At 35.5% G+C, this 26,153-nt stretch overlaps 4 protein-coding genes across 4 annotated transcripts; 3 read left to right on the top strand and 1 right to left on the bottom strand.

Annotated features, from left to right (window-relative positions):
- The first annotated feature begins 6,236 nt into the window (after positions 1-6,236).
- LOC140777322 (uncharacterized) lies at positions 6,237-11,925 on the top strand. The gene is made up of 3 exons (XM_073121360.1): positions 6,237-6,635; positions 8,016-8,164; positions 11,632-11,925. Exons 1-3 carry the CDS (start codon positions 6,450-6,452, stop codon positions 11,768-11,770), a joined length of 474 nt encoding a protein of 157 aa, XP_072977461.1. The 5' UTR covers positions 6,237-6,449; the 3' UTR covers positions 11,771-11,925.
- Positions 11,926-12,972: 1,047 nt separating this feature from the next.
- On the top strand, positions 12,973-14,696 carry LOC140775064 (histone-lysine N-methyltransferase ATXR6). Its single transcript, XM_073118311.1, has 5 exons — positions 12,973-13,268; positions 13,348-13,649; positions 13,833-13,933; positions 14,027-14,239; positions 14,325-14,696. The coding sequence occupies exons 1-5, from the start codon at positions 13,010-13,012 to the stop codon at positions 14,482-14,484; spliced, it is 1,035 nt and encodes a 344-aa protein (XP_072974412.1). The 5' UTR covers positions 12,973-13,009; the 3' UTR covers positions 14,485-14,696.
- Positions 14,697-14,910: 214 nt separating this feature from the next.
- LOC140771175 (putative disease resistance protein At1g50180) lies at positions 14,911-18,426 on the bottom strand. Its single transcript, XM_073112617.1, has 2 exons — positions 15,582-18,426; positions 14,911-15,171 (listed from the first exon to the last, which is right to left on the bottom strand). Exon 1 carries the CDS (start codon positions 18,296-18,298, stop codon positions 15,596-15,598), a length of 2,703 nt encoding a protein of 900 aa, XP_072968718.1. The 5' UTR covers positions 18,299-18,426; the 3' UTR covers positions 14,911-15,171; positions 15,582-15,595.
- Positions 18,427-21,100: 2,674 nt separating this feature from the next.
- Positions 21,101-26,057, top strand: LOC140772153 (bifunctional UDP-glucose 4-epimerase and UDP-xylose 4-epimerase 1-like). The gene is made up of 9 exons (XM_073114079.1): positions 21,101-21,488; positions 21,576-21,625; positions 23,532-23,667; positions 23,745-23,846; positions 23,974-24,201; positions 24,878-24,959; positions 25,060-25,142; positions 25,227-25,318; positions 25,621-26,057. Exons 1-9 carry the CDS (start codon positions 21,282-21,284, stop codon positions 25,712-25,714), a joined length of 1,074 nt encoding a protein of 357 aa, XP_072970180.1. The 5' UTR covers positions 21,101-21,281; the 3' UTR covers positions 25,715-26,057.
- Positions 26,058-26,153: the final 96 nt, after the last annotated feature.

Here is a 26,153-nt window from a genome sequence, read left to right as displayed (position 1 = left end):
TTTAATGACACAGAAGAAGACTTAGAAACTATATCACATGGAAGTCATGGGAGGAAATAAAGAAGTAGTTATCTTTTCTGACCCTACTTTAATTTGAATGAGACTTTTTTGATCATGAGATTACCCTAAAATAATTTTCTTTCAGAAGACCAGATCGGATGGCTGGTGATTTGCCGACTAATATATTTCGACGGTGATCGACGGCTTAGTCAAAGTCAACTTTTTGTGCCATCTTGAAAGGAATAGTGCTACGTGTATGTGAGGAGGTACATGAAAAATAATGTAGATTTTTCTTTTTTTTTCTTGGCCTTTTAGATTTTAATGGCTCTGCTTGATGTTGATAGAGATAGGAAAAAAGAAAAATAAATGCACTCAATTTCAGCTACATCTTCTCTCAAAACTTTTGCCCTAAAAAGTTGGGCATCATTTAATTTAACACAAAATATATATTTAAGGGAGGGTTAATTAGTGCTATATGAATTGTAGTCACCTCGTATGAAAATAAATAAATAAATAATAAAAGTGTTAGATCGGCTTTTGATTAGAAATAGACCAATTTCAGCGTATACAGCGATCGAAAATAAAGATCAAATTCTGTTAGAAATTCTATTAAATCAACATCTGTTAGTTCCTTCCTAATAATTTCTATCAACTTTCATGGTTAAGAGAAATTTTACTGACTTTGAACATTTTTGAGAAAATAAAAGTAAAATATAGAGTTCGCATAATAACAATTCACGGGCAAAAGTGTGAAAAGTAATAAAGATGAAAAGAATCGGTTTTTTCTTTATCATAATGAGTCTTGACCTATCAAACTTGTTACTACTAAAAGTGATATTTTTTGGCTAACTGAATCGCCGGGTCATTATCGGTCTAAAAAGCCGCTAAACTATTCAGCGGTCTATATTATCCTTAAACCATTGAACAGTTTAGTATTTAATAGTACTCTATCTTTTTCGTATAACATACTAAATCGTTCATTAATTAAGTATTCTATATGTGAACCATTGAACTGTCCAGAAATTTTTATTGAACTGTTCAAAGATTTATACTTAATATATTTATTAAAGCAAGTTGAGGATCAAATGGCTTCTGCCAAAGTCAAAGCTGCAAGGAGTGGTTGCTTGCCACGTAGGAGTGGGTGAACTTTCCCAATTAGGGAGTTGACCAAAAAGATATGGATTTGGAGGCTGGTCAAAATTTGTTTGGTGGCAGTATTATTACGGCTACAAAAGGACACTGAGATTACGAAGACTAAGTATTATTTAATCTTAAGGTGCTGTTCATCTGTCACCAAATCACTAAATTTCTATATTTCTTTGGCCACAAGCTTGATAGAATTTTGAATTCTTTTCCCATTTTCTTACTATTTTGTTCCTCTAAATTATTTTAAACTTAAGAGAAGATCATAAAAAATAAAAATAAAATCAATGGTGGGAGGTTTATTTGGTATTTAACTAATAAAAAGACAAAGTATTCGGACTTCTCCGTTATCTTATTACAAAGAGTCTTTTTAAGCAAAATATAGAAATAGGACTTTGAGAACTTGTCGCGAAGATAGAGTGTAGACAATGATAAACAATAAAATAGTGTAAAATATAATTTTTTTAGTTTTAAATTTTATGTAGGTTGAGTGATTTGCTAGCGCAATTGCTGTGAAGACGGTTCTTAGGGTCTCATTCATTAAAATAAAGAGAAATTTATAATCACATTCTATAATTTTATTTTGATATTTATCATTCAATCTCTATATTTAACGTATAGTTATCGTATAGCTGAGTGAAATCAACTATAGATACAAAATGATAGTAATACTTTATATCGCTTCGGATCAAAATTTAGTGAATTTTAAAATGATGCTATACACTCTAATTTTCATCTTTAGTTCATTTTGAGGGTGTTTTGATCCTTAATAGCAAGAGAAATGTTCCAATTTTGAAGTGTACAAATTGGTTAATGTTAGGTTGTATTCTAGTCAACTGTCATGAATTTGGTTTAGATTGGATCAGCCACAGTTACCTTAGTCAATTATTTCAAGTCTCCCATGGAGTATTTTGGAGTATTTTTGTTAGTAATCTAAGTCTTCTCTAGTAGGTCAAATTAAAATGGTCAAATTCTAAATAAGCACTATTGCATTAATCACTCCATCTAATTGTTAGATTAACAGGCTGCAATTGAGTTGAGCTTGATTGAGCTAAGTTATTTTCATATTTAGCTTGAAATATTTTGAGCCCGGGTGAAAATATTAGATTTAGATTGATTATTTTTAATTCGAACTTGTTTCGAGCTCCGAGTGTATTTCAAACCACTTGATAAATAGCTTCGAGCCTAGCCTAAATGTTGAATATTCGGGTTTAAATTGAATCAAACTTGAATTAAATTTTGAGTGGTCTCCACTTTATAAAATCAAATCAAACATGTAATAAAATTGAATCTATTGACATATACATATAATAAAATCAAAATTTATTGACCAAATACAAGTTGAGCTTGATTATTTTGACAGCCCTATATATGAGCAATGTCTGTGTTATCTTTTCCATTTAACTAGGAGATATCTAGTGCCATGTTATATATTTAGAATTGGCATTATAAGCCGATTTCGATTATGAACCTAGGGTTTACCAAGGCAAATATAAAACCAAAGAAACAAGGAATGATGAAAGGAATGTTTAATTAGTACTATGCATCAAATTAGTAACAAGTTACTCTCAAAGTCTAGATTAATAGTTGATTAGATTAAATAAATGGCAATGGAAATCAAGGTCCTGACTTAATAAATTAATAACCTAATTAACCAAAGAAAACTTATCATATGTAAGAATATAGTGTCACACCGGAAAGAGAGGAAAAACGAAATCTATAACCTAATATTTTAAAATTTTGGATCGAATTGGATTCTAAAGTTTGCATCTTTAGATCAGTAAGAGCCTAATTCTTGGTGATGTAAAATGATCAGAAAAGAAGAGGAAAAATGTTTAAAAAAAATGTTTACATAGACTAATAGACTCTAACTTAATAGATTAAATTTTAAGCCTTAGTTTGAGTTTATTTTTAGGTTAATTAAAAAAAAGGCTATCGATCACTAGGTTTGAAGGAAAAACAAGGAAGATAGTCTGATCATTTATGTATCAGAAAGTAGGAATTAGAATCACATTGCTATATATATGCATATATATATATATATATATATATATAATCACATATATTGATTTAGAAATGAATATAAAAACACTTATATTTCTCTTTTATTATAACATTCTATCATATGGATATTTATCATTCTATCCATGTATTTTATTTTTAATGCCTCAAAAATACAATAGTTCTAGTTTTCTTAACCACCAATTGCCATATAAATAAATTAAGATAACTGTAAATACAAAATAATCTTGAAAAAGAATTAAATTTTAAAGTAAAATAAGAGGTATGTTAGGTCTTTTAAATTTTTTTATTTATAAGAATAATAGAATATTTTATATTACATCGGTAGTCGTTAGGTTGAAGGTATCTTGACGTATTTTTTTGAGGTATTAGAAATACAAATGAAAGCGTGTAAATGATAATAAAAGTAAGATGTAGAATAATTTTGATAAAATTCCCATTTTACCATATAAAGTTGTTTTTAAGAATAATCAAGAATGTAAGCCTAGAGTTTTGGGCTTGGATTGGGTTGGGCCCATTTAACCTGAGTTTAGAACAAAGAACAGTAAAAGCTATATATATATATATATATATATATATATAGTTTCATATTAGGAACTATCCTACTATTGTGGTGATCTAATAACAAATTAAATATTTACATAATTGTCGCTAAATTTTTTTTAAAATTTTATAATTATCAATACATTCTTCAAAATATCATAATTGTCACCGAAATCATTCTGCTTTCTAAAGAATTATATCATTTCATTTGAATCAAATTAATCACAACTATGACAGAACTTAGATTCTGGGAAGATTCTACAAATTGTTTAAAATTATTCTAAAGCTATCCAATGTTAACCCAAAATTATATAGTACAGGAAAAAAAAATATGTTTACAATCTAAATTTCAAGGTAATTTACTGATTTATATGTGCTTGTTTATTTTAACAATAATTTGATAGGGACTATTTTATTTTATTTTATTTTATTTTTACGAGAAAGAGCAGAAAAAACTACTTATATTTGTTCCAAAAGAACATTACAGTCCTGCACAATAGTCTTGTAACCAAGCCCAAGCCCACCATGAAGTGGGCTTGGGCTCTAAGGCCCAAGAATTAAGATTAGAATATTAGGCTTCCATGAGATGGACCCAAGATATACTAGGAAACTATTTTGCCCAGCAAACATCAACAAAGGAGCTGGCCCATGGAAAAGGATTAATAAATAAACTAAAAAAATTAACAATCAAAAGAAAAATAACCGTTCGCATGTGGAATAAGAATAGCCTTCTTGGAATAAGCCTCTTTGTTCGCAAGCTTATGGTCTAACATACATAACTAGTTGATGCCATTGCTTCGCTCACTTTATTCCCTGTCTCAGATTTTCGTGAAGTAGATTCTCTATGGTTCGGTCATATTGATTAAAGAGCAGTAAGATTGAAGATGATTGATTAGTTTTAACGGTTCAAAAGTTCATTGGGGATAGTATGTTAACTCAATTTAAGGGTGTAGTAATTAAACAACAATTTAATTTCTTATAGTATATTAATTTAACATTCTATCTTTTCTTATTCCATACAATTCTTAAATATTAATTTAACGGTAATCTAAAATTATTATTTTACCCCGTATTGGACAACACCTAATTACTACTATTATATTACATATAATCAAGGGTATTTTTATTATTTAATTTAAAATATTGTCAATTCAAAATACAAATTCACTATTCTTTATTACCTTAATATTAACTTTATATCACATTAAATATACTAGCATTCAACTAAACAATAAAATAGCTTATACTACCATTCTCTCTCTTATCTGATGTTAAAACTCAGAATACTTATTTTAAAATTAGCTTTATTTCATAAGTGAATGAGAGTCTAACAATTGAAATAAACTCCAAATTCTTAAATGACTCATAAGAACATAATAATCATATAATACAACCAATCAATTGTTGATCCATTTCTTTTCTCCCATAAACAAATAAAAATTCTTATAAGATGGGAAATAATTCATTTTGTACTCTATATATATAATAAATATTATAGCACCAGAGTCCACAGTCCACTCTTTTGGCCTCAGATCTCTCTCTCTATTTGATTTGAAAATAGGTCTTTGCTTTAGCAAAAGGAAGAATAATGATCCCAACTAGCCTCCTAATCAGAAGGATAGGCAGAGTTATCCACCTAAATTATTATAAAGTGATCTAATAAAAACAAAAACAAAAAAAAAATAGTGTTTGAATCAAATTAAATGGCTGAAACAAAAATAATGCAAAAAAGAAAAGAAAAAGGTAAAATTAAATTTTCTCAGTTAATTATAACTCTTAGGTATACTTTTATGATAAGAAAATAATCTACTATTAACCTAGAAGAGTAGTAGAATTCTATCCATTTCAAGGAGTTAACCTTGCTTTTTGGTCATTAGAACATCATTCTTGACTAGCCTTTGTGGTAAACAAAGGACTATTTCCATGGCAGTCTTTTAATACCACTATCATTCAGCTGTTCTTATTCTCAAATGTCAAGGTCTCATTCTTACCCATTCTTTTGGCCCTTAAAGCACGAAAAGAAAATAAATAAATAAATATATATATTATTATTAAATTTTACACACTGTATTACTGTTTATTTAATTATTTAAATTTGAGAAAAAGAGATATTTTTAGGTAACATTTTACCTCACTCTTGCTGTTTGGTTATTAAGATTTTAATTTCAGTCACTCTTTTAATTGTGACCTTCTTGTCTACTTGAGTGATTAGAAATCTTATTTATTTAAAAATTATACATATATTTCTTTTTCTTTCTGTGAATTATTAACTTGAATAATATGCCTACCCAAATTATTAACATATATTTCTAAGTATAATTTAATCAAAGCCATGACTTGAACCTTTCTCTTTTTAGTAGTACTTTTCCAATGTGTATTATTTCATTGACATATAATGTAATATGGAAACTTTTTTTTAAAAAATAATATTAATATTAATATTAATGTAGGAAGTTCTTACATCTAGTAGTGCATAAGATCTGTCATTGTCGACGTCCACCCGAAAAGAACAAGTCCACCGTTTCCTCCTCCGCCCACCCTTCTCGCTCCTCTTTCTCTCTCTCTCTCTTGCTCGTCTCCTGCAAACTACGCCCAAAATCCTATAAATCGCTCTTCATCTTCTACTCTCGACGTCATCTACCCTATCTCTTGCCCAAAGCTCGAATCTTTACCTCGTTTAGCCGTTAAAGGAGAGACCTATCCAAGGAGGCAGCTCTTGGATCAATAGAAACTTGGAGGAGATGGCGAAACTCTACGTGCAGACTTCACCGCCTCCGGATCTGAACAAGAACACCGAGTGGTTCATGTACCCTGGAGTTTGGACCACTTACATACTAATCCTCTTTTTCTCTTGGCTCATCGTGCTCTCCGTCTTCGGTTGTACGCCTGGAATGGCCTGGACCATCGTTAATCTCTCCCACTTCGTGGTATGGGTGCTTAATTTTGTGTGTGTGTTTTTTTTATGATTATTGATTTGCCCCTTTTGATTTCGGTGGACATGGGATTTGGTATCGAGGAATTGGGTAATGGGCTTCTTGGTTGAGAAGAAAAGGCAGGATCTATTTCCATTAGAAATAGATGCCTTTTTAATTTCTGTTTAAAATTAAGCAAGTCACGGAAGGAAGTGTTTCAAATTGCTGGGGTTTTTGTGACAGGAAGTAAAGTGACTTACATTGTTGTAATTAGGCACAACAAAAAAGGGGATTTTTTTGGTTATCTAAGATCATTGTGAATATGTGACCCTTGAAAACCTAGGGTTTCACGGTGGATTTGGTTACTTTGAATTTAACTTTGGGGTAAAGATAACTGGAGTAGATCCCTGTAGGACCTTCATGGACCTTCATGGCACTTGTTCCTCTCTTAGATCCATCTGTTTTTGTTTTTTTCACACTATCACGTTTTTTTATTTTTATCGTGGTAGATCATTCGCGAGAACTCTCATAATACTGTTAAATGTTTTAACTTTTGGCAGCTCAGAGGTAATGAGGTTGATAATAAATCTGTGCAGATGGCATACATTTTGTCTTCAAAATTTTACAGTTTCTCACTTCCAAATATGCCTTTATGCTGAGTGAATTTTTGGTCGAGACTCACAAATAAACGAGAATCCTCTTGAGACCTAGATATTCTTATAAACAAATTAGTTGTAACTATTCTTTGGATTTATTCGTATATTCTTATTGATGTATCTGTATGATGTGATTGACCTCTCAGAAAGCATAAAGGGGACAGCTATTGGTAAATCATGTAGATACTGAACTAGGGCAAGAGGCAGCAGAATATAATTCTTTGTTGCATTTGATGTTAACTTTATCTGAAATGTAGAGATTTGATTTCTTTTTCTTCTTTTTCATTTTTATGACTCTAAAATGTCTATTCTCTGAAGATTGGACCTAGCTAGTTGCCTAGGTTATTTCAAACCTCAACCAAGTCAGTGGTATGCTAGGAAAATAGTACCTTAGCTGCCTGTTCATTCAAGCTTTCTTCTCATATATTCGAATCATTATGTGATGATTGAGCCTTGCTGATTGCCCAGGTTATTTATCAAGCCATTCTTAAGCCAAGACTGAGTAGTTGACAGCTTTCCTGTTCGTGTGGCCCTAGAAAGTCATTCTTACCTCGTTTTTTAACATATTTATTTCCAACTCAATAAGAATCTTTTAGACAGTTAACTGTCATGGAATTTCATCCACTGACATAATGCATTCGCAGTCTAAAAATTTATTCATTTCTTGCTTTCTTGAATCCTATATTATCTCTCATGTTCTCTTTATTCTAATATACCATGTTATTTAATTGTGATTCAGATTACATATCAGTTCTTTCATTGGAAGAAGGGAACTCCTTTTGCTGAAGACCAGGGAATCTACAATACCTTGACTTGGTGGGAGCAGATGGACAATGGCAAGCAACTTACACGTAACAGGAAGTTTTTGACCGTTGTTCCTGTAGTCCTGTGAGTATGCTGCATTTAGTATCTCTAAGATTATTTCTTTTAGTTATAGAATTTATTAGTAATTACTCACCAGCTTGTTGGCATAGTGACCTGCCAATTCAATTTTTAAGATGGGATGTTAACCTAAAAGAGGCTAATCATTGATCAACTTAAAGCTCAGCTTGCATTATCTAGAATCATGTCTTACCTAAGCCACATTCATCTGCTATCCCAAATAATTGTTTTTAGTGAAAATAATTTGCATGTATGGTTTTGTTCTCTAATCCTGCTGCATCACATATGAGCTATTTGTGTTGCATCTTTCTGTTTAAGAGGACATCTTTTGTTTTATCAAAGATTGGTCTTCCTTAGCTGTTATGAACTATAAGTTTGCTAAACGACATCTAATTCATAAATTGCCTCTAGATTGCACTGCCTAAAGTTTCGTTTCCCTTGGATTTTTTGTTTTACCTTTTAACAGATGTTGCTTGACCAGTTCTAAGTCTTGATATTATGAAATTAGCAGATAGACAGTTGTAGAAACTGTGGTCTGAAAAAGAGAGCTTTGTGTCATAGCACTAAGACCACCCAATGCCAGATAATGAGAGGATGTTGGCGATGCTGTAACTTGTGATGACAGTGGGGTAGAAATCGGGATTGAAGATTTTGAGGCAAATAATTGGAGGACAATGAAAGGGGTTAAGGGGGTGGTTCAAGTGTTTGAGGCAATGGTGGAAGGCATGTGGCAGAGATGGATCACTCATTTTCCTCTTGACGAGATGATTAAGAGCTTTGATTTGGATGAGTTGTTGATGTGATGAGCTCAGACATAGTCAATCTAAAGAAGTGAAGAATAAGAACGGATGGATTCTTGGGAGAATACAGACTGCACATGCACTTTCCTGCAAAGAGCCACTGAATGATGGCATGTAGGGCTGTTTAGGCTTACATAGTCCCAGATGCTTTGAGCTGCGGTTGCAAGACTAGTATAGGTTCAAATGTAGTGCCATAGCAATTGAATCTGTTTGCAACATCATTTGCAAGGTGTGATCTCTCCATGCATAATCCCATTATAATTACTCACCGTTTAGAACAAAATGGTAGAAGGCATGCGCAGAGGCTCACCTTAGTGGTGACATAGGGAGGAGAGTGCTGCCTCCAAAGCCTCCTAAGCAGGGTCATGCATTGGGATTAATGAACTCTTAACTTAGGAGAGGAGTTATAGAAGAGCAAAGCGGCATGTGGCAAAGATGGATAGATCTCGTCACTCATTTTCCTCTTGACCTGAGAGGTGAGCATAAAGAGAGATGACTAGAGCTTCGATTTGGATGAGTTTTGATGTGATATCAGCTCAGACATAGTGAATCTAAAGAAGTGAAGAATAAGAGTGAATGGATTCTTGGAGAATACAGACTGCACAATGCGCTTTCCTGCAAAGAGCCTCTGAATGATGGCATGTAGGGCTTTTTAGGCTACATAGTCCCAGATGCTTTGAGTTGCAGTTGCAAGACTAGCATAGGTTCAAATGTAGTGCCATAGCAATTGAATCTGTTTGCAACATCATTTGCAAGGTGTGATCACTCCGTGCATAATCCCATCATAATTGAGTATAAAGGCATGAGTAGAATATATGCACTATAACATCAGCCAAATGGCCACATTAAAGTAGAAAAAGAGAAACACTTTTGTCGAAAATACAAAAATTCAATTGATGTATGTACCACTAATCAAAAATTTTCGAGAAATGGCTTCAAACATTAAAGTAGATAAAGAGAAACACTTTTGTCGAATATACAAAAATTCAATTGATGTATGTACCACTAATCAATTTTCGAGAAATGGCTTCAAACCATGTATATTTTAAGACAAAATCAACATACTTTTCTCTGACCGATTAATCAATTTGTCTGTCAAGTATGTGCCTTGGTCTAATTGGCTTGATCTGTATTCCTGAGTAATTTTTGGATTGTCTGTTATCTCTAGTATTACGCTGAAAAAGCAGTGAAACTGAAACCGTCTATTTGCCAGTTTTCAAGAACCCCCAAAATGTTGAGTTTTAGGCACTGAAACCAAAGTGAAACAGAGATTTCAAACTTGTTTTGAACAATTCTGATCTAGATCCTTTGGTGTAGTAGTTAGGAGTCACCCGATTCAGTTTTTTGTGCTAGTAACAGCAGAGAAAGTAAGCAACTTGGAAGGGAATACAGGGAATGGCTTCTTATTGATGCTTAACTACTCTAGTATACAAGAATACAAGGCTCTATATTTATTAAGTATTATTTGAATGTTTGAGTGGCATATTGACCTGAATCCAATTTAACACTGTTACCCATTTTCCCCAACTTGTTGGGTAGATTCACTTCTGAGTTTGGTCAAAGGTCTTGATGGTACTTGTTGACTCAACAAGACCCGGGGGTTGGGTCAGGAATCTGGCCCAAAGATGCCTTCCTGCGACACTTCAGACAGTGATATTGCATAATTTCATGGATGGCCTAGGACCTTGTATAATAAAAGAACCAGAATAGAATAACCTAAATGGCAGGAGCCTGGATCTGGTTTCTCAATACAGTTGTGCAATAAATATTTTAAAATTGTCTGCACTGGATCTGGCATTCCATATGGATCTGCAGGTCACATTTCACAATAATCTAGGGCATCAAACTAGATTGTTTCAGATATGATTGACCTAGACTCCAGTGAAAGAAAGTTTAAGAGCACTTGATCGGTCGTACTTGTGCTTGGGGCTTTATCATATTTGACACAACCTGTTCCAGGCCATACCATTAGGGACTAGCAGCACTAGAACTTTTACCTTCTCTTGTCTGAAACATGTTATATGTGTGTCTTATTGATACCCCTTTTTGAAAGACATGTAATTCTTATCTATATCAACCAAATATAAATGTTCTTGTGGGCAAGGCAGATACTAATGATAGCAGTAGCACATGTGAGCCTTATGCTTGTAAGTTTTCTTCAGTGCTCTTTGCGTTCCATCTTCTCAGGATAGCTTGTGGATGTATTTTCTTGTACATGCATTTCTCAGAAAGAAGCATGCTTAATTTTTGACAATGACATAAATCTCATCTTATTAAGTTTTCTACGTTGAGATCTGCTACCCTACGAAGTACAAAATCTTCTTAATTGTTAAGGTCTCAAAGCACCAGAAGCGAGCATGATGACAGCTGTTGCAACTTGCAACTTGATCCTAGTTATTAAAGTCTCAAAGCAGTAGTAGTATCAGAGTTATCCCATCTACTGATTGGTCGAATTATAACATAACTGTCATTCTCAATATTTTTTAGGTCTAGTACAATTTGCATTTATTAGTAGTTCTATTGGTTTATGCAGCCAACATCTAATAATCTTTCATTTAGAGTCGTTAGAAATTCAAAAGCTTTTAAGTGAAGGGTTCTGTTAATTTATTGCTTCTTTTATTATGCTGATCTTTCTTCATATGGTTGATAGATTCCTCTTCAAAATTTTGTCAGGTACCTGATAGCCTCTCACACGACTGACTATCAACACCCAATGCTTTTCTTCAATACTCTAGCTGTGTTTGTTCTGGTGGTTGCTAAGTTCCCCAACATGCACAAAGTTCGCATCTTCGGAATCAATGCGGGTAGTTGAAAAGCAATCCATATGAAGAAAAAGTGTCACAATTTTATCTAGTGTCATGGTTGATAGCTTGATACCGATACACTTCTATATAAACTGTAGTGAGTTTTGCCTATGTTCTGTAATTCTGTACAAAAGTATCAAGGAACTATTAATTATGGTGTTGTGCTGCTCTAGTGTGCTTAGTTTTCTTGACTGCATTCTATGATTTCATCTGCAAAACTACATCCATTGCCTGGATGCTGCACAGTTTATTATTATTATTATTGTTCTTCTTTAATGGATTTAATTTTGTCTACCTAGCATTTGATCAATCTCAACACGAATAATAAGTTTGCTCATGCCTAGTGCTCACTCACAAAGCCTGTGTGCGAAAAAAACTTTAATTGATCCAGCCACAATCCAAACCCCAGGGGGGTGTAATCCAGCTTAAGCTTCATTGAGCTCTGTTCAAGCTTGGCTTATATTTGATTCGAGCTTAAGCTGAAGCAACCTTATTTGGAGCTCGAGCCGATTTCAAATCAAAACCTATTCTAAGTCTGAATTTAGCTAGAATCAAATTTGAAATTGGATCTTAAGCCTGATTTACTATGTATTATATATACAGACGAGGCTAATCCTCATTCGCTTTAAGAATAGCATTTTTTTTTTAATTTTAGAATATAATTTTTTATTTCAGAATAATAATTTTATTTTAGAATATAAATACTCTTCATTAAAATTAAATTTCATACTACACGCTGATCTAATTGTTATTTACTTTAAAATTTATCTCATTAATCTACTTGATATCAAATTAAAAAGTATTTATGATAATTTTATAAAAAAAATAAAATATTTATTTTTTATCCTTTTATTTACTTTATATCATATTAAAAATAATTATTACACTCTTATTTTTAGAATATAAGTAAATATAAGAATAACTATTCCTGAAATAAAAATTTTATTTTAAAAATAACGAGAAAAATTAGCTTTATTCCTAAATTAAAATGAGCCTGATTTGACTCGTTCCAAATACGAGCTCGGCTTAGATTATTTCGACAGCCCTATATATTTATCGCCCAAAATAATTTCCGAAGTCCGAACCCACTTCGCGCCATATCCGTCGCTTCCCGCGAGATCGCAAAAATTTTGCGCGCGAAACCAAACTATTCCTGCTTCCTCCCCGGCCGTTCTTTAAGAATCCACTGTTTCCAAAGCGCAAACGCCTTTACCTCTCTCTGTCTCTCTCTCTCTCTCGATCCATCCATGGCCCCCAAGACCCCCTTCCGGAGGCGAACGCAAGCGCCATCTCGCCGGCAATCTCCTCGTGCCGGAGCCGGAGAAGACGACCCCATCGAAGCCATCCACTGCGAGCAATGCGGGTCCGGCGACTCCGCCGCCGAGCTCCTCCTCTGCGACCGCTGCAACTGCGGCTTCCACCTCTTCTGCCTTCGGCCTATCCTCGTCTGCGTCCCCAAAGGCCTCTGGTTCTGCCCTTCCTGCTCCACCCACACCAAGCCCAAGCGTACTATTCCCACTCTTGTCCGCCTTCTTATCCCCTATTCCATCAACTTATCTTCTCACATTTCTACTATGATTTGCAGAGTTTCCTCTAATCCAGACAAAAATTGTGGACTTCTTCCGAATCCAGAGGAATCACGGTGACGAGAAGGCGGGTTGCAGAAAGAGGAAGAAGAGGACAGGGGCATTGTTGGCGGCGAAGAAGAAGAGAAAGCTCTTGCCTTTTAATCCGAGTGATGACCCAAATCGGAGATTGGAGCAGATGGCATCTCTGGCCACGGCGTTAACGGCCACGGGGGCCGTCTTTAGCAATGAGCTCACTTACTTTTCCGGCATGGCCCCGAGGTCCTCCAATTGTGCCGCTCTCGAGCAGGGAGGGATGCAGGTATATGGTCTTTGATGCATAGATAAAGTTCGTCTTTTTCTTTGATATATTTGGTGTTTTTGATCATTTAGGAGTTGGGTCTATGTCAACTGTGAAATGGTAGAGATTGACCACGATCTTGATGCAAGAATCGTGTAAGTATGGCTACTAAATTTGCTTCATGGGGCCTATGATTTATCTCAGGTACTGTCAAAAGAGGATGCTGAAACCTTAAACCTCTGCAAGAGAATGATGGAGAGAGGAGAATGCCCTCCTCTGTTGGTTGTTTATGATTCACTGGAAGGGTTAGTTTTTTTTCTCCAACTACATTGCCTTTTCCTCAATTTCCTCAATGCCATTGCTAGTTACTGAATTGGATTATGGGTGAATGAGAGCAGGTTTACAGTTGAGGCAGATAGATTCATCAAGGACCTAACAATTATCACAGAGTATGTCGGTGATGTCGATTTCTTAAACAATCGAGAGCATGACGAAGGCGATAGCATGATGACCTTGTTGTCAGCAAAGGACCCATCGAAAAGCCTTGTGATATGCCCCGATAAGCGCAGCAATATCGCACGATTCATTAACGGAATCAACAATCACACACCGTAAGAAAATACATCTCCTACTGCTGCAATCAGAATTCAGTACTTAAGATGCTAATTCATCTAATTTTGGTGAAAAAAAATGCAGGGATGGTAAAAAGAAGCAGAATCTGAAGTGTGTTAGATTTGATGTCGATGGCGAATGCCGCGTTTTATTGATCGCAATCAGAGACATTTCGAAGGGCGAGAGGCTGTATTATGACTACAATGGCTCTGAGCAGGAGTATCCAACTCAACACTTTGTGTAGATCTTCTGTTGAGAATTCTTGGTACTAGAAAGTGGGATATAGGATGCAAACGTATTCTTTTATTTTACTTTCTTTTGGGGATAAATGGAACAGGGTGATAGTATATTTCCTGCTCGTAATGCATCAGAGATGCATTTTTCAAAGAGAGCAATAGGGAAGAAGAAACTTCAATGCTAATGTATAGTGGAGTCCAAATCAAACTAAGAGCTTAAGCCCATTATTTATTATGCCCCATTCATTAATATGAATCCCTTTTCCATCAATTAATATTGTAGATAAGCTAGCTTAAGTACAGTATCAAGTAATACTTTACAGGAAAAAGTTTCTCTCATTTCACCTCCAAATTTATGGAAAAAGATGCAGAAAGAAAAGAGTGGCGCTTTTCTAAGAATTTTGCTCATAGAAATTTTCTTTTCCTTTTTTAAATTAAAAACTTATTCTCTGATTGTTTCCTCTCCTGAGGAGAAGGCCTCAATCCTTTCTATTAGTGCTTAATATTTATTTCATTATGAAAGGCATTTAATTGCTCTAAGCATACATGCCTCAGTCACACACAATTGATACAATGACATAAACATATAAATCATCACAGCCTTAATACATAGGAAGAAATCCTGAGTACCATACTCACTGCATCACTGTCAAACAGAGAAGGCCATTATTTGAGCTATAGAGTCTCCTTGTCTACTGCAAAAAACATATTAACAGTTGACTTGTAGTTCTTTTCTTTTTTCTTTTTTTTTTAGATTTGGATTTCCCCTGTTTGGAACCAAATAAGGACATGTTAAAGAGCTATAAATATCTTCTCATCTACAAGACTTTATAGTATCCACATATTCCTACAGGAATAGATCTAACTGGTTTATTGGATTGACACAAAGCAAAAGAAATAGCTGGCAAGTCCAAAACAAACTCAAACTTAGTGAAGAAAAGCATTGAAAGCATACTCTCTCACTCTGTCTCTCCTCCATTTTACAATTCCAAACACACAACCAATAAGCAGTAGGTCACAAAGTAGTAGTTTTCTTTCTCTAAAGTCCTACGCTAAAGTTATAAATTGTTCGCATACATATATATTGTATGACAAATGCACTGACCTGTTTCAGTGGATCTACTGCTTTTTATCTTCCCTGATCACCTTGCATCCATTCTCCTCAAGCTTCGTGACACTGTCCATGGATAAGCTGTCCATGTCCTTCAACTCTAGCTCTTGAAGGGACGAGAGGTGTTGCAAACCCTTCTCGGGAACCATCCTCAATTTGGGGCAGCGGCTCAGTCGCAAGTGGGTAAGCCTTGGCATCGCCCCCACCTCTACCTTCCATTCCTCAACACTGGAAAGTGCCGACAATATCAAGCGCCGCAGCAAAGGGAACCCGTGCGACGAGCAGCACATACTCCTCCCATCATACGCTCTATAAGTCAATTGAAGCACCACGAGGATTGGAAGCTTCTCCAGTATTGGCATTGGGTCTATTTCCAAGTAAGATCTAGATAAGCAGAGGTCCCTGAGGTTTTGTGGAAAAAGGCTAACATCTGGGAGCCGCCTCCGCTCGGTTAGTCGTCCCATCAATGTCAGCTCGCGAAGATTTGAGAACTTAGAGAATACCTCTATAGGGATATTATTAGAGATATACAACTCCAAGGAGACAAGTGAGGTCATTCCCTCCAGTGATCTTATCGTTGCTTCCACATTATAATTGCAAATAGGAAAACCTCTTCTATAACGAGCAATGCGATCAGACCAGTCATACTCGAATGAAGATGGTTCATTTATCTCGAAAGTCTGCAAGCTTCTTTGTCGACAAGGCTTTGGTGGAGCTAAAAAAGTAACTTTTCCCAAGTATACATGCCTCAGTGCCGGAATGTCCCAAAAAGAACTGGGAAGCCATCTTATCTTCGTCCCCATTGCATGAAGAGTTTGCAAGTTCAGAAGATGACGCCAGATAGAAGAGGGAAGGTCCACATTCCAACAGTCTCTAAATCCAAGATATCTTAGATGGATCATTCCTCTGATTTCCTTTGGAATCTTAATATTCTCTAAGCCCTCTAGATGAAGCACGCGTAAGAATTCCAATCCACCTAGGGATGGTACTATGAAGGGTGTTAACTTGAAGGCCAAGAGAGTTCGCAGATCTGGTATAGTTGCACCAAGTTGGTCGTCGAAGAAGTTATTGAGAGTAACACGATAAGATGGCATTGCATTTGAATCAGTCACCTCGACATCCCTACGATTGCTGCAAACTTTGACAAACCCATCCTTTCTTCCCTCTTCGATACCCCAGTCGCGTAGTACATCATGGATGCGAATACATGTGATCCATCCATGCGCTACGCTCCTGTCAGCAACTTGGACCATGCACCGCTTAGCCAGCTCATCCAAAACTCGGTGAGCAGTTTCTTCTGGCTCGCGTCCCTGTCTATGGGGCACAAGGCCCTCGGCGTTCCACATATGAATAAGCCTCAGTACTGGGATAAGGTAGTCTTCTGGAAAGGATGCGATATATAGAAAGCAAGATTTCAAGTAATAGTGCGGCAGTTCATGGTAACTGAGAGCCAATATGCCCCTAACGTTCTTCTCGTTGTCCATAACTTCCCAGTCAATATTGTCAACCAATTCTGACCATTTATGGTAGTCGAGGTTCTTTGACAGATAACCCCCCAAAACCACGAGGGCCAGAGGTAGGCCATTGCATTTGTCTGCAAGTTTCTTTCCGATGCCCTCTAACTCATTAATGGTGCTTTCACCTACATCTTGATACGATGGGAAGGCCTTGCTGCGGAGAAGATCCCAGCTCTTTTCACTATCTAAAAGCTCCAGCTCATGGATATGGCTTTTCTGATTCACATGTTTTGCAACCTCTAAACTACGCGTCGTCAATACAACTCTGCTCCCCTTGTTGGCCTCAAGGAAGACTCGAGTAGGACCCTGGAGTTGATCCCATGTGGCAGTTCTCCACACATCATCCAACACTATCAAATACCTTCTCTCTTTTAGGAACTCAGAGAGGGTCTTTCTCATTTCTTCTTCATTCATTTCTTCATCTCTTTTACTTCCCATGGTCTGTTTCATGATTTCTTTTAATAGATGAGGAGCTTCATACTTCTGAGAAACTGTTAGCCAGGCCACAACATCAAAATGTTGCTCGACATGAGGATCATTATAAACATTCCTTGCAAGAGTGGACTTACCAAGTCCACCCATTCCAACTATAGAGATGATGGTGAGTAGTTGGTTCTCCTGGTCGAGCAGTTGCTCTATAATTTCGTCTCTATACTTGTCAAAACCTATGACATCCACGTTATCGTCGGAATCAGGAGAGATTAGCCTCTGAGCACGAAGGGCCTCGTCCTCGGCACTATCCTCCCTGATTTCGATTTCATCTATCTCAGAAATACCATACTTAGCTCTGTTTTCAAAGATCTTAGTAAGCTTTGTTTTAATCTGCTCAATCTTTACACCAACACGATGAAGGGTTTTCCAATCACTGGGTTTACAGGCATACCTTGATAAAGCCCCCCTGAAGCCTCTCTTCATGTTATTCCTCTTGGTTATGTAGTTGGTGATCTCTACGACATTCTCGGCTTCGTACGCTACGTCTCTAAGATCGCGGACCCAGTTCTTCACCCGCTGATCTCCGCTCCTCCACTTGGCGTCGGCGTCCTTGAGGAAGGATTGCAGACCCCTCAGCTCTGCCTTCATGAGCTCCACTTGCTCCGGAACACCACGCAAGAAGCATGTTTCTTGGACTATAGGATTGATGGCGAGCTTGTCGAGCCTTTCCAGAACCGTAGCGATGGCAGCTCCCTCAGCCATCACTTGCTCGTAGATCTCTCTCTGTGGGAAGATGGTGGGGGAATTTGAGAGCTCTCTAAGAAATAATGGTGAGAGGTAGTAGATTCCGAAGACTTTGACTTCAATAGTCTCAATAATTGGCCACCTAACAAGCTCTGATAACAAATGTTAATAAAAGAGAAAACAACTAATCAGAGGACATTTTGCTTGCTGATAAAAGAATTAATTTAAGCTGAATCGAATTGCAAAGATGACCTCTTTCTAGCGAACTGTATCACTTCTTTTGCTTCAAAATGGATGAGTATCATGGATAATTACCTGCCTTATAGAGAGGAATAACTGCCATCTTTTGGAAGGCTATCAAAATAAGCCTTTGAAAGGGTGATTTATTTAGTTAATAGTTAGATTTTTTTTAATTAAAAAAATATCATGTGTGTCACGTGATAAATTTTGAATTTTTTATTGGTCAAATTTAAGATTTCCTTTTTTAATCATTTTTAAGTTGATAAAATAATAAAATTTAAATATATTTATAACAGATGAAGTTATAAAGGACTGAATAAGCTTTCCAAATAATAACGCTTAAAATTTATATGAGAAAAATACAAACAATATAGTAAATAAAAAATAATTATATTACTTAGCAACGAGAGTTATGTAAGTTTATTAAATCTTTTACAACTTTATCTCTCTGTAAGTATCTTCAAATCTAACCATTTAAGCGGTTTAAAATTAATTGGAAGATGACAATTATGTAAGTTTGTTTAGATAGAATATTGCTAAGAAAAAAAAAGATATATTTATTCTTTGGGTTAAAGTGCATAATTTTCTATCTCCTACTCAAGAATAAAAATAAAGCAACGGGTAATATAATCAAGAAAATAATAAAATCGAATGATTTTATAATAAAAGTATAAAAAGGAGAACTAAATTTATCTTAGATCTATGGAGGCAAAAGTCTCCTAAAATTAAGAGAAAATATGCACAAGAAATATAGTAGGTTTTCAATTTTGTCGTTAAGGCCTATTTTCAATTTTCTTTATTGACGAGGTATTTTCTAGTGTTTCATTTCAAGTTTGTCTTTCTACCGTTTAAGTGCCTCATTAATTATTAATAGGATATTATAATATAGAGAGATGAGTCAAGTTAGGCTAAATATAGTCTTTTGGCATCCACTCGAATCAAATAGGTGCAAAAAACCTGCATATGAATCTAACCAATTTTTTAAATTTGATATACCAAACTAAATAATAGTTTTTTTGGTTAGACACTGTATCTATTAATGCAGCATTTATTAAAAACCTCCGACCAAACAGCCTCTTAATCTATGTTATTAAAATAATCAAAAGCTCTATAACCAATCTTTCAAGAATAGACAATTGTTTAATTCAAATTGCTTAACTTCCTTCCATCAATCCTTAAAAAAAGAAAAATATCTATATCAAATAAATTACAATATCTAGCTATAGATACCGTAAATTAGTAAGGTATTAATGATTCAAAAAAATATCTCTAAAGGTTTAAATATGATTGTATTTATCTCACTTATTCTCATTCTCTTTTTTCTCTGAGCGTACTTTATAATTAATTTATTAAATTTTATAAATTAACTATAAATTTAGTTAGAAAAAAATATGTATTTTACGGTCAGAATAAGAAAGATGAGAAGTAAGAGAGATACTATCGTATGCAAACTTTTGACGATATTTAGAATCACTAAAACCGTTTTAGTGTACTCTTCTTCTATTTCATAATCTATATTAAAATAACTAAAATAACAAAAAGATATAATCAAAGTTTGAATTTAAGCCTCACCATATTTCTAATGTCTCTAAAAGTTTGAATAGGTAATATCTCATTTTATTTATCGTACTTCTTTTTTCTTACTGTAATTCAAAGGTTTTTTTTAAAAAATTGCAATTAATTTACAAAAATGGTGTGAAAAAGAAAAAGGATGAGAAGGAACGAGAATCATAATCACTAAATATACATCTCACTCCAAAGGCTTGAATAGGATAGTATCTATTTCACTCATTCTCATTCTACTTTTTTTATGACCATAATTTATAGTTAATTTACAAAAAATATTTAGTCTAATCTTATTCCACTTATTCTTGTATATCTCACTCACCCGTTACTTTATTTTCTTTATACGAGAGGCTTATATAGCATTATTTCTCATAGAAAAATTAGAAGACAAAGTTTATAAACTAATTATGTACCTAATACAATCTCTTTCTTTTAGCTCCTCATAGCACCAATAGTCTATCTTTTTAAGAGGTTGATCATAGCATTCCATCATTTTAGCTCTCTTTCCATTGATAAAAAAAAATATCACATGTACTTAAGAAATTGTGTTAGATAAATAAAAGTATTCATCTCGTAATTTATTCGTAACATAGATTATTTTTTTTTAGGTGGATATCTCTAAGTAATAAGAAGTTTTTATAGCAAAGTTTCGATTCATATTTCATCCGCGAGCGAGACATAAAATAATAGGAAGAATACGAGTTCTTTTCCTCTACGGTTTCAATTATTTTATAACGAGGCACTAAATGATAAAAAGCTAAATTTGGAATAAAAAAAAATTAAAATAGGCTTAGGTGATAAAAATGAAAATTAAGCATGCTTTTAGGGCAAATGTTCTAAAACCAATTAAGGTGTTCTGATGATAGATGTCCCAAATCCAGGAAAACAGTGGATAAAAAGAACATATATGGAAAGTAACCTATACTTGGCAAGTGGCAGCTGGCCCCCACTCTACTACACCACCGCACGTCTAAGCAAAACGTTCCATAACTGCCTGCACTCAGAGAAACGGAGAAAGAGAGGAGTTCTCTTTGCTTAGACGTGCCTTCTCTCCCTTATTCGGTTATTCCCCATTCCTTATTCCTCATTCCTTATTACTTATCCCTTCCGCACATTCCCAAATCCCGATAACTTATTCCCATTCCTCGTCTCCCTCTATTCTCTCTCTATCTCCCCCTTGGTCCCTTCCCTTCCCATGGCTCCGTCGGAATCCGAGAAGCCGACTAGCATCTTGGTGACCGGCGGCGCCGGTTTTATCGGGACCCACACCGTGCTCCAGCTCCTCCGGGAGGGCTTCTACGTGTCGGTCATCGACAACCTCGACAACTCCGTCCCGGAGGCTCTCGACCGCGTTCGCCTCCTTGCCGGCCCCGCCCTCTCCCAGAACCTCGAATTCTTCCTTGTAATCCTTCTCCCTCTGTATGCCTATATTCTCTCTTTCTCTCTCTAGATATGGCGATCTCGATGTGCATTGGTTGGTGCGTTGCAGGGGGATCTGAGGAACAAGGAAGACTTGGAGAAGGTGTTTTCTGGAAAAAGGTGCGATCTTTGCTCCACTCTTGGTTAGGATTAGATAGATATTTTTATTGGATCGTGCGTTTGAAGGAATATTTTGATCCATTAGTAGAACGGATGTCGAGATAATATACTATGTACAACAATATCAAAACACATTGCGGTTTTGTTACTTATATGTGTATATTAGGTTTGATTCTTTAATCTATAGTTATTAGGGTATTTTCTTCTTATGATTTACCTCAAGGATTGTGGAAATGTGAAGCTGTCACCTAAAGGCTAAGATATGGCATATGTTCCTTTTTAACTTGGTACTGTTCTATTATGAGAAGACTTGAATAGTTTGTCTTTAAAATGTGTCTCTAACTTCTCGTGCACACAAGTAGTTTTGACCCATTAATGGAAGGAGTAGCATAATTTGGAGGTTAACTCAGATCAATGAAGAGTATGATTCAGATAATTCCTGACTTGGAGTAAGTTTATCAGTTTCTTGCTCTTATACCGGCATATTTTCTGATTCTCTTTGTTTTGTGGACTGTATGTTTGTTGTCAATTTCTTCAAATGTTTAGTGTAAATTGTAGTTGGCACTAAAAGAGATTAGCATCACTGTTATATACTTATATATCAGTATTTTTCCCTCATTGTGCCCATAGTTCAAAGTTTTGGTTTCGATTTTTGTTTCAACTTGGTTAAAAAACGAAACATTTCACTCAGTATGTATTGGTTTTGGAATTTTTTTGATAAATAGTCTCTTTTTATTTTATTTTTCAATGTATCACACAAAATCTAATGAGGTTGATATTGAGTTACATACAAGTTGGATTGAAGTAAATTTCAGCTTAGAATTAAAAAACATAAATTAAAAAATAATGTTATTGTGTTGTTTCAATTGGATGCCTGTTTAGCGAGATAATTTCAGATTGGATAGGACCTAAACATGAAACATTTCGACGAGACATCTTGATTTCGAATGAAACTTCAAACCATGATTGTGCCAACTAGTAGATGGAGGGTTTCTCTTCAGTTTCAAATACGTCTGTCGGCAATGCTTACAACAATGTCATATGCAAGAATTGTCATTCCATTTAGTTGGAATCATGCTATATGATGATCTGTTGGCAGTGATCCAACATGTGATCTTGATGCTGTCGAGTCGAGCTGACACAGGGCATGTCAGTCGACACTTGCTGTGCAAGCCTAGTATTGAAAAATGGCATGAGGGTTGCTGCACGATACCCTCCTTTTGCCTCCTACTGATCGCTGTTAATCATCACCATCATTGTGAGCATTGCGAGAAGGACGACAGAGTGAACGTCGAGGCCGACGGCAAGGGCGGCACAATTAATAGTCTCCCTCTCCCTCTCTCCTCTTTTTCTCTCCCTCCAAGCTCGCGTTGGAGCCTCTTTTCTCACGGCATGGTCGGCAAATGCTGCACCATGTGTCACACCGTGCCGATGACTGGCACAACAATCCTTGGTCATACACACGTCATAAATGCATGAGAAAGTTTGTCTTTCTTCAAGCCCTCAAAGCATCAAAGCGACAAAGTCAAGCTAAACGATTTGCTTTCCTCACCAAATATAATGAGGGAATGGCAGTCAATTAGTATCCTATTGTCTAAATAAGACTACAGAACCACCTGAACTCTTGAATGGGACTTATTTTTAACCACCTTAACTTACTTTCCTTTCTTCTTGCCTTCTTCTCTTGGTCATACTTGACATGCCACACCAGTTTGTTTTCTTATATGACAGAATACACAAGCTCTGCTTAGTTCAGTCAACCCTGGGCAACATTAGGATGATTACCATATCGTTCACTTAGTCCTCTTATGTTTTCTCCATTATTTCAAGAATTTCTTTTAATGGTAGCTCCAGTTTTGCATTTTGCATTTTAGTTTGTTAATTTCGTAAGTTCTTTCTAATGTAGATATGATGCTGTTATCCATTTTGCTGGGCTTAAAGCTGTTGGAGAGAGTGTTGCAAAACCTAGTCTCTATTACAACAACAATTTGATTGGCACAATAAATCTGTACGAGTTCATGGAAAAATATGGTTGTAAAAAGGTGACTCTCATCATCTTGGTCTTCCATTAATTGTCTTGCAGACTCTTTTATACAAAATTTCATTTATGTGAAAATAGATGGTATTTTCATCCTCTGCCACTGTTTATGGGCAACCTGACAAAATTCCATGTGTTGAAGATTTTGAGCTAAGAGCAATGAATCCATATGGTAGGACTAAGGTATGTTAAACAGTAACTTACAACAAGATCAATATGCATTATCACTTTGAAAGTCCTTAGATCTTTCTAGAGAATCAACTTCGTGGTGCTTTTGACACTTAGCCAGTTGGATGTTTTGGTGTAATAGCTTTTTCTTGAAGAGATAGCTCGTGATATTCAAAAGGCTGATCCAGAGTGGAGAATTATACTATTGAGATACTTCAACCCTGTTGGAGCTCATGAGAGTGGTCAAATTGGTGAAGATCCCAAGGGCATTCCAAACAACTTGATGCCTTACATCCAGCAAGTTTCTGTTGGTCGGCTGCCAGAGTTGAATGTGTATGGCTATGATTACCCAACTAAGGATGGTAGTGCGGTATGTACTATTCAGCCATTTCTAGTTATACTTGTTAAGAATGTTCCTTATAATCCTTAAGTGTCACATCTTATAATTAAGACTATAAGAAATCACATGCCTTATTTGAGCATGATAGTTATATCTCATTATCTATTATATTGGTTCTACTGTAATAATAGTAATCTTGACCCATTTCTTAGTGGCAAAGTGATGGCCATTATGGTGACTGCTGGAAGTGTTAAAGAAGTTATAATCTGATGCTATCTGTTGTGAAAATTATATAAATATCTATGGTTACATCATGAACCTATATTGTTCTTCAATAACAGTATCTTCACAACATAAATTGGACATATCATTTTCTTGAATTTATAGTCTTTTTAACTGAAATTGATGACTTGCATGAATAATCGAATAGTCCAGTAGCCCTTCTTCACCTCAATTACTTTCTGCTCATTCACTCTGTACAGCATGTAATTTTATGAGGTACCAGTATGGGTTGAGAATTTTCTTTTGCATATTCGTACCATTTTCTGACATTCCAATATCCGATGTTTTCGACCTTTCAGCTACAGAAGTTATTTGGACAAACTTTCTCACATTGGTTATGTCGATGCTATAAAAAGAAAAGGTTTCTTTTATCTAGAAAACTCAATGTGGTGTAAATTTATCTTTGTGATTCTTGCCTGAGCAGATTCGAGATTACATTCATGTTATGGACTTAGCTGATGGTCATATAGCAGCCTTGAGAAAGCTTTTTGCTGCAGAAAATATTGGTATCTTTCTGTTTCTCCTCCCCCTAATTTTCTCTCTACCACACGCACATGCACAACACACACTCACTGTGTGGCCATTTTTGGGCTTTGTTACTTTCAGGTTGTGTTGCCTACAACTTGGGGACAGGATGTGGAACATCTGTGCTTGAAATGGTTGCAGCATTTGAGAAGGCATCTGGCAAGGTCTGTTATATATAAGCATTTCTGTGTATTCTAGGAATTTGAAATCAACTCGACTTTTCTTTCATCGTCAAATGAATTTTTCAGAAAATTCCCATCAAGTTATGCCCTAGGAGGCCTGGTGATGCTACAGCTGTCTATGCATCCACAGAGAAAGCTCAAGAAGAACTGGGTTGGAGGTAATATTCTCTCTGCTTTTTTAAGCCAACTATCTCTTTTCAGCATAGTAGTAATACACTGCAAATTGCCATGTTGACTGCACCATACTGGGTGAATTCTGGCATCCAAAATTCTTTCTGATAATATATCTAATTTCAGATCAAAAGTCGAAATGGAACATGGATGCAACATAAAGGAAAATCTTTTGTTTATCTAATTTATTGCGTATCAGACTCTGTTATCTTTGTTTCCATTGATCTATGTTCTGTGAAAAGTACATGGCTCGATCAGGGCTAAGTCAAACCGGAAAATCTGATTGCAGGGCAAAGTATGGCATAGAGGAGATGTGCAGAGACCAGTGGAATTGGGCAAGCAAGAATCCTTATGGTTATACCGGCCCCAACCTGGGGAAATAGAACACCAGCAGCTTCAGTTAAACTGACCAGATAGTAGAGAGCTTTATTGGCTTTACAGCAACCTTTCTCTGTCCTAACTGAGTCAAGTAGCTGCTCAGATATGGATTTCTGATCTTATAATTTAAAGAATAATGTCTCTGATACTACAGATGCATGGTGTAACTTCCTTCACTGATTCCAAAGATATATTTTTCAGTTCAAACTTCAAAGTAGGGTGAATTGATTTGGTGGGTAAGCTGGAAAGTTGTTAATGAAGACCGAATCTTTTTATTTGAACAATATCATGCATTTATGCTGTGTATAAAAGAGTTAATGCAAGGAGATATTTATGTTTTACTTTAAACTGGGCGGTCGATGCTTTACGAATAATTGCATTTAGCTTTTGAAGAAGTATACCTATGAGCCTACATGAAAAGAAAAAAAAAAGACTTCACCAAGT

Source organism: Typha angustifolia, chromosome 2 (assembly GCF_048772165.1).
Source record: "Typha angustifolia cultivar Huaian chromosome 2, ASM4877216v1, whole genome shotgun sequence".
In the NCBI taxonomy this organism is placed as follows: Eukaryota; Viridiplantae; Streptophyta; class Magnoliopsida; order Poales; family Typhaceae; genus Typha; species Typha angustifolia.
Note: the sequence above shows the minus strand (reverse complement) of the source record. Positions and strands in the feature narration are given on the sequence as shown.

Excerpts from the sequence above, each read along its gene's own strand:
- LOC140777322 (XM_073121360.1), top strand. The coding sequence starts at position 6,450 with ATGGCGAAACTCTACGTGCAGACTTCACCGCCTCCGGATCTGAACAAG. Across the intron at positions 6,636-8,015 it reads TTAATCTCTCCCACTTCGTG|ATTACATATCAGTTCTTTCA; the intron begins GTATGGGTGCTT and ends ATTGTGATTCAG. Across the intron at positions 8,165-11,631 it reads ACCGTTGTTCCTGTAGTCCT|GTACCTGATAGCCTCTCACA; the intron begins GTGAGTATGCTG and ends AAATTTTGTCAG.
- LOC140775064 (XM_073118311.1), top strand. The coding sequence starts at position 13,010 with ATGGCCCCCAAGACCCCCTTCCGGAGGCGAACGCAAGCGCCATCTCGC. Across the intron at positions 13,650-13,832 it reads TCGAGCAGGGAGGGATGCAG|GTACTGTCAAAAGAGGATGC; the intron begins GTATATGGTCTT and ends GATTTATCTCAG. Across the intron at positions 14,240-14,324 it reads GGAATCAACAATCACACACC|GGATGGTAAAAAGAAGCAGA; the intron begins GTAAGAAAATAC and ends AAAAAAATGCAG.
- LOC140771175 (XM_073112617.1), bottom strand. The coding sequence starts at position 18,298 with ATGGCTGAGGGAGCTGCCATCGCTACGGTTCTGGAAAGGCTCGACAAG.
- LOC140772153 (XM_073114079.1), top strand. The coding sequence starts at position 21,282 with ATGGCTCCGTCGGAATCCGAGAAGCCGACTAGCATCTTGGTGACCGGC. Across the intron at positions 23,847-23,973 it reads ATCCATATGGTAGGACTAAG|CTTTTTCTTGAAGAGATAGC; the intron begins GTATGTTAAACA and ends TTGGTGTAATAG. Across the intron at positions 25,143-25,226 it reads TTGAGAAGGCATCTGGCAAG|AAAATTCCCATCAAGTTATG; the intron begins GTCTGTTATATA and ends TGAATTTTTCAG.